The sequence below is a fragment of the Poeciliopsis prolifica genome, unplaced genomic scaffold (assembly GCF_027474105.1).
Source record: "Poeciliopsis prolifica strain line A6 unplaced genomic scaffold, Auburn_PproV2 SCAFFOLD040, whole genome shotgun sequence".
Taxonomy (NCBI): domain Eukaryota; kingdom Metazoa; phylum Chordata; class Actinopteri; order Cyprinodontiformes; family Poeciliidae; genus Poeciliopsis; species Poeciliopsis prolifica.
The window spans coordinates 3,057,501-3,068,085 of record NW_026562415.1 but is presented as its reverse complement, the minus strand read 5'-3'; the positions used below and the strand labels follow the sequence as shown (position 1 = coordinate 3,068,085).

At 39.4% G+C, this 10,585-nt stretch overlaps 1 protein-coding gene across 1 annotated transcript in view; it reads left to right on the top strand.

The window, feature by feature from the left end:
- Positions 1–2,579: 2,579 nt before the first annotated feature.
- LOC129375655 (ninjurin-2-like) overlaps positions 2,580–10,585 on the top strand; it is a 23,666-nt gene continuing 15,660 nt past the window's right edge. Inside the window, exon 1 of the mRNA XM_055054893.1 lies at positions 2,580–2,812. Within this exon, the coding sequence (XP_054910868.1) occupies positions 2,714–2,812 (99 nt within the window). The 5' untranslated portion in view covers positions 2,580–2,713. The remainder of the gene's footprint in view (positions 2,813–10,585) is intronic.

The window sequence follows — 10,585 nt, the reverse complement described above, 5'->3', positions numbered from 1 at the left end:
AAAACTTTAATTACCCTGTCAGTCTCCAGTTACTGGAATTGGCTCATATACTTGACTTGTATATTAATCACACCCAACTTATCAGAGCTTACCATCAACAAAACTCTTTTTAGAGATTTTTGTGTCAAGCCTGCAGATGTTTTGAAGAAAGAAAAAGAACTGATAAATGCAACATAACTTCACTTTGATGCTGTTCACCCCACCACAGCTATGTATGAGATTTAATGTTGATCACTTTCATGTTCACAAACTAGATGAGTCATTTTCTTTAATTGATTCAAATGACTATAGGGGAGAACGAGTGATAATTTTTCACAGCAAGCCCAGTCAAGTAGTTTTATCTGTCACATTGAGAATTTTTCTCTATGCTGGTGATAAAGATCCTGCAAGGAATGTTCCATCAAAAAAAGTCTGGCTGTTGGAGGAGCAAGCAGGAGTCTTGAGTTCATCACTCTGCAATTCACATGTACTTACTTTAAAAGTCGAAGTCTGACAGCATATTTAATGTCAGTCTTACCATGTGTTAAAATAAATACACATTATGCTTGGTAGGACGCTATATCTGTACAGATAAAAATCTAACCTACATCCCCTCATGACAGTGAAGAGATGCGTGTTTTCACCACGACTGAAACTGATGGTGGAGATGCAGAAACCTTCCATATGTTCAGGAAAGTTATGCAGATTTTGAATTTTAAATGTGTGTGGTGGTGCTATCCGACAGCATGACCGAGAATGGAGAACACCACTTCACAGTCAAATGAAGCCTATCAAATTGAGTAGTACTCAAATGGCTTTAGAAAGCTTTAGAAATTATGCTGCTTCCATAGTGATAAAAATAGCATTCAAGCCCCCAGCAGAGTATAGTTGCATTAAGATGCACTCCTCCTGTAATGACATGAGTTTCGTTTCAGGAGAAACTTCATACCAGGAAACAGAAACCTGGGAAGATGGATGGAAGAACAAGAAACAAACAAACAGAACTGAACCCAGGATTTCCCCAAAGACATGGTGAAAAACGAAGGTGTTGATAAATAGATGTTCCTTTAGATCAGATGCCAAACTGATCAAAATGTCAGCATGTTAGTGTGCTGTATTTCACAGTGTTCATTATTACATCAGTTATTAGCTGGCAGCCAATAATGGGGAGTAAAGTGCTGCCATAAACCATGGCACAGACTCTACCGTGCCTTCTGAATGGTTGTAAATATTAACAGCTGCACTTCGTGTGACTCTGCCAGTTCCTCTGTAATTTGACACACTTCCACCATTTCTTTTGGTTGCGGTTTCTTAAGAATAACTACTTGTCAATTTAATTTTCCTTAAACGCTTTTCAGTCAAAACTTTTGCCAAACACATTTGTGCACGAATCAGTTTACACGTCAGGACCTAACTTGTGTTTTCTATTTGTTTACACAGTTATAAATTAATTTTATAGCCTTAAACCGTTTTTAATTTCTGGACATAGTGTATTTTTAAATATGCTGCAATGGGTGTCATTTGTATTGCGCTACAATACTATTTCTACAAGTATTTATTTCCCTTTCGGATCTTGTACTTTATGAATTTTCAGATTTTATTTTTGAAATTTGTTTACATGTCAACACAACAGGTACCAGATTTATGTTTAGGTTGAAATGGTTTAAGCAAAGATTACCGTAATCCTTCTGAAAATGGTCATGAAAAACTGAAAAAAAAAACAAAGTTTGAAAGCTGGAAGCTTGCAGAGTAATTGCTTAACACCACACCAAAAGATTTGCAGCAAAACATACGGAAATATTGACGTGCATAAGCAATCTAGAATGTGTGAATGCATTCCCTCTCAAACCTCAATCTTTCATCTTAGGTAAACCAAAACCTTTCCAAAGTAGTATGTATTCACCTGGCACAAACCAAACTGGGAGAGATAAGTAAACATGTTTACTAAATAACTTAAGCTGACATCAGGATTTACAATTTGGAGGAAGATCTGTAAATGTCATCCTCCAAATACAGTTTTTTTTTTTTTTTTGTCTCTTGGAACCAGAAAATACAGAGGTTTGGCTAAATGAGCCATCTTGTGCAAGCTTCTTCTAGGAACAGAAATTAACTGCCTGTGGGTGGGGAGGTTTGTGTTTATCCTAAAATGTAGGGATTAATTTAGTAACTTTCAGTCCAATAAAGTACACATAAGTAAAAAAAAAAAATCCATCATAGCCTTATGAACAGTCGCCATGAAGCCTCGAAATACTCAAAAGAAGGAGAATGAAGCCACAAACTCAAAACCCTTCCTCAAGCAGCATCAGCTCATATTGCAGGAACTTTCTGACATTAAATGAGGCCAAACATTTCGCTTTTAAGTGACAACAATTAATATTTGCCATATTTCAACTGCTGACAGCCAGCATTCTGTTATCGAGGCATCATCGTGGTGGCTGTGTATTTTGATTGTGTTCAAGGTTTTAACAAACTATAATAGATTTAGTATCTAAAAAAAAAAAATAGCAACAGAGACAAATTGCAAAGTGTGAATCAGTGAGAGGAGGAGACCAGGATGGACTGAATGAGCCATTTGTTTGTCCCTCTGTTGTCCTGCCTGGCCTTACTTGGTGCTCGGTGCCTGGCTTCCAGGGTATCTCCCTCTGCCATCGTCGCATTGGCATCTTTTGCTCCTGTGAGAGCAAACCTAAAGCGCGTGTTTGTCTCGACGTCTGGAGTGCTCGCTGCAGGCCTCATGATGCAGGGACTGGGGAAGACGGAGAGAGGAGAGCAGGGACGCGACATCGACCTGGCATCGATGAGATCCACCATGCCAGCCAGCGGCCCACTGCAGGTCAGTGCGACCCAAACAGATGGAGCAAGGCAGGTGAACAGGAGAGAAGTTTTCCTGCTTTGCTCTGCGGCGCCTCTTCACTGCATTCCCCCTGTTTACATTTCCTTCTCCTTTTTCTCTTTCATCTTTGTTGTGTCACTCCTGGCATATCTGTTCCTCCGAATCGCTGCTCCTGTCTTGGCGACGCCACACAGTTGTGGTATGTCCTGCCTAAGTGAGACCTGAGGATCAGAGGGCTGCCGTTTGCCTCTTTAAGGTTTCGGTTCAGTGTTTGGACACTGTTCCAAGAAAGAGACGTGATCGCGACATCAATCAAATATCAATTAGGACCAAGGTGTGAAGGTTAATAATGGATGCTAATGGAGTCATTCTAGGTGGGAGCAGCAGGCACTCACAAATGCGAAGAAGTGAAGGTCACTGACAGGATAAAAATCTGACCCAAAACGATGGGGAGTTTACTATATCACAGTGACAAATGCATCATATTTAACAAAGTGTATATTTATGACACATCTACCTCTAACACAGTTGGTGCTTTTCTCAAAAGCCTATTGATGGAATCAAATATCTCTACGTATGAGTGAGTGTGAGCATGGCTACCTGACGATTCGTGACACACTGGCCACCTGTCCTACCTGCCAGACACCAGCTCCTCATGAACCTGTAAAGACCCACAAATAAAGACAACAGACGGTTGGATGGATAATGAACAGTGTTATGTATAAACTAAACATACTGCAGCCTGATTTGTTTACATCTAAAACAACGGTGTGTAGACTTTCTAGATCCATTCAAACCTGCCAGCCATCAATTAATGAAACTACACAACCAGTCCAACTCTAAACATGTATCCATGTTTGAGTGAGTTACCCTGTATGAATGAACCTTATTTGCGCCGACAGCCTCAGTAAGAAAGGAAAACATCGTCCTTTATGGTGTTAGTAAGCAGCTGCAGAGGTTCTTGCAGAAAACAGAAGCTCAACACCTCACAGAGCAGCTTTTAGCCACAATCTGCCATCACTTATGTCTGTTGCAACATATGGCTTTGTACAAAAATGTGTGGCCAAGTCCTCACCTCAACTATTCATTGCTGGTGGCTTTGATATCTGTCGACAGATGTAATGAGAAGCATAATCAACACTGAGCTGAAATGAGTTCATGTGGGAGTAGACATCCAGGGCATAGCAAAATGTACATCCTGTTAGATAACTAAGACTGTTTGATTCCTCAGTCCTGACGCTCACGTGTTATTTGAGAGAACAGATGGTAGCCATTGCATCTTTAAAGACATTGTGATTATAATGTATGTGTGACTATAAATGCCAGCGACAATGTGCAGGAAAAGCATCTTAGTCCCAGTTATGTTCTGAGATTAGATGTGGTTTGACCTACAAATTCAAGCTTCTGCTGATGTTGCACAATAACTGGAGGGCCTGAAATTGAGAGCACGTTGACTCAGACCGTTAAGGGTTACTGTTTGACATTTTTCTTCATTTCACATCGACGCAACGCCTTGACGCAATTCTTAAGCATTTGCGCGTAGCCTTAAATCCTGTTTGGTTGTGATCCGTGATGATAACGTTGACTGAACCTGGGATATTCCATTTGGACTCAAGAGTTTTTCATCTGTCTGTGTGTAGCCATCATGATGAATCTATTTCTATGGTGTGAAGGCTTTGCACCTCGAAGTCACTCTCTATGTATAGCGCACAGCAGCAGAGTGTGGAGTGCTGATAAAGACTTAGAAATAATCACATGGCCTCTCAAAGCATGAGAGTCAAGTTTCGATGTTAGTAAAAGAGAACAGTTGTTCTCTTTTACTGATGTTCTATGTTTAGAAGCAATACTGCACTCTATACGGTACCATCTGGTTTTCTCTTTTTTTAAAATGACTTTTGACATAATGTGTGTGAAGATGCGCGGCTTTTGAAGCAACTAGCTTCTTTTACACTGATGTAGCCGTAATCTGGAAAGAAAATTTAGATTTAGATCACCACTTATAATCAAATAATTGATTGTTGCCTTCGACTCATATCCTATGGAGAAATGATGACAAACAGTCATCTGACAACTAAAGCATTTGTGTTCATAGACATACTAATGCTGGTGTTTTTTGTTTTGTTTTTTTCATTTCTTAGGTTGTGGGTTTAAGCTTTCAATTATATACAGAAATTTACCAAAAAAAAAAAATAAATGAATTGGTCAGTAATGGCTATTGCCTACCTCTATAACCTTTTCAATATTGTTAGCACAAGTCAGCACTGAAATAAGCACTGATAGTGACCCAAAATAGAACCAATAAATTCACTAAATTCCTTAGTTAATCCTTCAAGTTTTCTTTGTTTATTTTCCCAGGATTTATTAGTCATTTCCCCCCAGCTCCTCAGTTCAGGCCTCAAGCCAGCTGCAGGACACTCTGATTCCCAAGAACCAGAACAAAGTTCTTGTTGGCCATCGCATTTGAAAAACTCAGGTGCAAAACTCTTGGGAAGTCCTCACGTTGCCCTTCTTCTGCAGCATTTGATTATAAAAGTTGTCAAGACATTACACAGAAACTAAATCTGCGAGTTCTTGTAGTATCATATTTTATCAACATAGCATCACATCGAAGCTGAGTCTAGAAACTAAACATCCCCATAATATCATGTTTCCCCAGTGAGAAAAAATAATACGCTTAAAGTAATGGGAAGTTGGAAATCTTCAGTCACTGAAAGACATGCAACGTCTTTCAACTTGAAAGCAACTTGTCTGTCCCATCAGGCAGTTCAGTCGTACAGGCAGCAGGACTTTGTTCCAACATCTCCGAGTTCCTTGACTTTTTGTTCACCCTAAAACCTCTGAGGTCCCTCGTAAATCAGTGTGGATGTATATCCCCTGTCCTACTGTCGATATGTAAACAGAACTTTGACAACTTAAATCCCAGCAGCCTTTCCTGAACGACAGTCAGAGTCGGTTCTTCAATGTAAACAAGTTTGAACTGGTTACTCAGTGACATTGCCAGATAATGGAAGAAGAAGAGGGGCCACAGTACGGCAAGTCTGCGCAATTTAATATTTATGTGTTATTGCATTGATTTTCTATTCCTACATAATATTCCAGAACTTAATGTGCGTGCGTGCGAGTGTGTGTGTGTGTGTGTGTGTGTGTGTGTGTGTGTGTGTGTGTGTGTGTGTGTGTGTGTGTGTGTGTGTGTGTGTGTGTGTGTGTGTAATTGTTACATTCAGGCAGGGGGTGTGAAGTACAAGAAGCTGTACAATTGTCTTTACAATTCTGGGAACTTTTGAGCGTGATCTTCAAATGAGACGAGACTTTAAACTGTTCATAACATCACTTTTAATTTGTATTTGAAAAAAAAAACCCAACTAAATATAAAAGCATTAGTTTCCCTCTTCCTAATAAAATATCTTCTACTTTGTTAGCCAATCACATAAAATCCCAATAAAACGTGCTGATGTTTGTGAAATACGGAAACATTCAAGAGGTACAAAGACTGTTGCAAGAAACTCCAAGTGAAACACATTTGATCCGTTTATGTTTAAACAAACAGATCACAAACAGGTTCAGAACACGGCTGAGTGAAATTCTTTGCCACCATCTGGGAAGAGTAAACACACACCCTATGACACATTTTCATTTTTGACCCGTTGTTTCACTTGTTTTCCATGCAATAATTTCAAAACTGAAAATAAAAATGATAGTACTGTCAACTCCAATTAGCTGCATTTATGGTGACTAGTTAAGTTTAATCAGAAATGGTTCAACTTTGAACAGCTGGAAAACAATGAAGACGTTAATGATTACCGGGTGATGTGCATCTGATTTCAAAATTTTTGTTTCATTTCAATATGACTCATTATTCTGGCAGCATCTTCTTTTCACATGCTGTGTGTATTCTGTAAACCACGAATGTCAAAACTGTACTCATGAACATTCACATTGACATATAGTGTGACAACATATTGAGTTCAAAACCTCTCAGGACTCTTGGTGTGTGCTTGGGACTGTTGTCCATTTGAACCACCAAATTATGTTCATAATCTGAGATGAAGCTGAAGAATTTTATTAGGTAATTCCTGTACCCTACTCTTCCACTTTTCTCCAATAAAACAGCCCACAGCATGACTCTTCCACCGCTATATTCAACTGCTGCTACATGATTCTCAAGTTTGAAAGGTTTGTCTTCCATTGTCACAGACAGCTCAGTCTTTGTCTTGTTTGACTGTAAAAACCTTCATGCAAAGAGGATTTAGCTTTTTGATGTGGGCACTGCCAAATCTTAGTGCCAATTTAGGGCAAGCGGCAGCTTTAAAACAATTTTCCCTTTTTACCTCACAGTTTGTATGAGCACGATAAAGCCTAGATTGACTGATACTACAGAGTGTCAGAAATAAACAATTAGATCATGACCCCCGTATCCCTGTTTCTTCCTCTCCTTCTTTCTCATAAACGCATAATTATATTGTCAGGGTGAAAAAGAGCAGTTTATCTGGCGCCATTATTGTCACCACAAACTCTGCTTCCACTTGGGCTGGAATCTCCGTCCTCTTGTTTTCAGCTCGTTACAGACTCATTCTGCTCTCTGCGTGGTATAGTTTATGATGACAGTAATGTCAAATTAAGTTAAGTGGCTCCTCAGAGCATAGAAATAAATCACGACAAGCGGAGTTCGGGCCGAGAGTTTTGTGCCACGCTTTTTCGTCTTCGTCCACTCGTCCTAGTCGCGCTCGCCAAGAAGCAGCAGGAAGCCCCTCTCTCTAACGCCTGGGCTGGCTCGCTGGGACTCTACAACACTACAACTCAAGTATGCATGCACACACCCCAGCAGATGCACATAAATCACAAACACACACTAGGCCTGTAAAGCTCGCCTCTCTCATTCACTGGCAATCTGGTCTGAGGCACTTTTATGACTGTTTTTGTGCTCTTCTCTTGAAAGAAACACAACTGAATACATACATTTCTTTCAGGTAAATATTTCATCATTAAACAAAGAGTCCATGCATGTAAATCGGATGCATGCAGAATCTCTTGCCGTTTCCTTTCTGAACTCGTTTCATAAGAAGTGGGACTAAAATGAGAAGTGAAATTTATTGTAACTGTCCTCCGAACATGCATTGTAACACTCAACCCAGGATAGAATGTGATCTCGACTTTCTCTATGAAATGTGTTGCTGTTCGCTAAGTTATTGGTCTATGTGTTTGCGTTAAGACTGAGGTCACTCGGAGGTAAATACAGACCTCTTTCTATCTGCGTTTCCCTGCCCTTCAGCAAAGCGGTGAGGTCACTGGATAAGACAAAGTGAGTGTCTGTGGGAACAAACCCAGACCTGAATTTTTCTGCTTGGTGTTGTATGTATGCATGGCAGCTTGTGTGAGCACATATATAAGTGCAGAAGTATACATAAGTACATAAAAAAGGGGAGCAGATTTAAATGACAAGCTTTGGAGGCGGGTATTGTGTCTAATCAGAGGTACAAAGGGCATAATGCAAACTTGGAAGGTTTGTGGAAAAGCTGCAACAACTTGTGTCCAAAATTGGATTGTTACCAATCCAGAAGCGTAATGTAAGATTTTCCAGTGGTATAAAGATCTAAAGTTGGGGCAAAGCATTAAGGAATTGTTTTTATTGTTTACGGCAGTGGTCCAGGCTTACATAATCTAGCCACTGTCAATGAAGTGCCTCGCTGTGTCTGTGGTGCTGATGGAGCTAGCGTTAACTTCATTCCAGTGATATCAGGCCTACAAACCCACTGTTGTTAATTCCTCTTATTAATTCTTCTTTGCGTGAATCCATAACAGAACTGGAAGTCATGAATTGTTGTTTCACACATAATCCACAACCGTTGTCTATTGATGCATTCATGACTTTAGAAAAGTCCTGGATTCAAAGTCTGAGCTTTAAAATGATTTGGATTATATTTATTGATCATATCAGTGATGACCATGAAGTACAATAAACTATTTCTGTTGCATGCCATAGCCAAAACTATGCTTCACAGACTTTTTTTCAGCATCGCATATCCCTGTGCACACGCAAATACATCTTATTTGGACTTGAACAAATAGCCATACTGATGTTTAGTCACCTCCACTGTTCTCAGCTGTATGAGTGTAATGATGCGTGACTTTTAGAGTGAAAACAAACATCCTCAACCTCTGCCAGGCAAACCACTTACAATTCTTCCACAAGCAAAGCGGTCATACAAAAGTGTTGATCAGGCATGTTAAGCAACTGGAGCCACTTAACAGTGGGCCTCCATAAGATATGTTATTACTGCAGCTCGACCCCAGTCAGCTACAATGCTGGAATGCCGGGAACAAGTTAATGAACTGGTATTAATAATTCAGTGCTGTAGGGCTTTCTCAAGAGGAAATTGGAGCGGTGGTTTCAAGATCTTTCGTGTTTGAGACCATTATGTAACTCTGTGATTGACATGGAGGTTAATCACGTAAATTCCTGATATTAGATAAATTGCTGGAGTTTATTTGCACGAAGGTCTTTTTCAAGTTCCAGTTTGGAAAAAGAAGGAACACACTGCACTGGTCTGAGGAATGTGAACATAAAGCTCTTGCACTGGTAACACAATGACAGGACAAGCTTTAAACCTAATTCCCTCATATGAATCAGTTTAATCAAATATTTTGTATGTAAAAGTATCTGCCATCTGGAAATACTGTAACTTTCAGGTTCAAAGAAATGCAACAGTGAAACTATTTTAGGGTAATCTAATGTTAGGTTGACTGTATTTGGGTGTTTTTTAGCTAAAAAAACCAAACAACAATACAGTTTTTTTGGTGATTTTGACCAAGAACCGGAACAAGCAGGATCATCAATAAGCAAAGAAGTCATCGTGATGGCAATAACATACCAGAAAAAGTCAAATTTGAGATTTCAAATTATCTTTATTACCGTATGTTGAGTGTCCAGTGATAACATTCAACACAAAAAAATAACATGTATGTTATTCTGTAGCTTAAAACAGAATAAAATACATGTTTTAATGTTGTTTGAGTCCTATAAAATTGTTTTGCTTAATGTGTGTAAAGTGGATCTTTATAGGAGGGAATTATAGGAATTATCTTGACTGGGTGCACATGTGCTTTGGATTATGTATAAAAGGTATGCTTTAAAGTGAAGCAGCATGTTCCCAAATGTGTAGATGAGCAGCGATCCACACACTAGAAGAGTTGCACTTGTGCATGCAGACGATGCTTCTTTACCTGAAGCAGTGTTCGCAGTAGCCATTTGTACAGTTATTTGGGTATGCATATTTATGTCCTATAAGTCCGATATATGCGTTTTTCCCCTGCAACATATGTTCACAAGACAAACACAGTCTGAAGTATATGTACACTTAATACATTTTTTTTTTTTAAATCATAAACCTTGATCTCTGGTTGATCATGTCTTACTGGTTGAACCAGCACTGTTTTCTCTTGTAAATCTTTCTTCTCTTTGCCTCCAACTGTCACATTTAAAGTACAGGAAAATAAAGTCGGCAGTCAATAAAACTGAAATACAGTGCAGCACGCATCCAAAGTCTACACACCCTAGATAAACTGTCAGGGTTTTGTGATGTAAACAAATGAGACCAAAATAGATCGTTTGAGTAGGAATGTCACCTGTAATGGGCGTAGTAGTTTTGTGAACATCGAACGGTTGCATTCGAGTTCACCTTAAGCAAGAGCTGAAGCGCCTCTGCCGTCAGTTAAAGTCCCACTTGTTTGTTAATAGCAGATAAATCTGATTTGGTTCGGAAGGTTTTTCTTGGC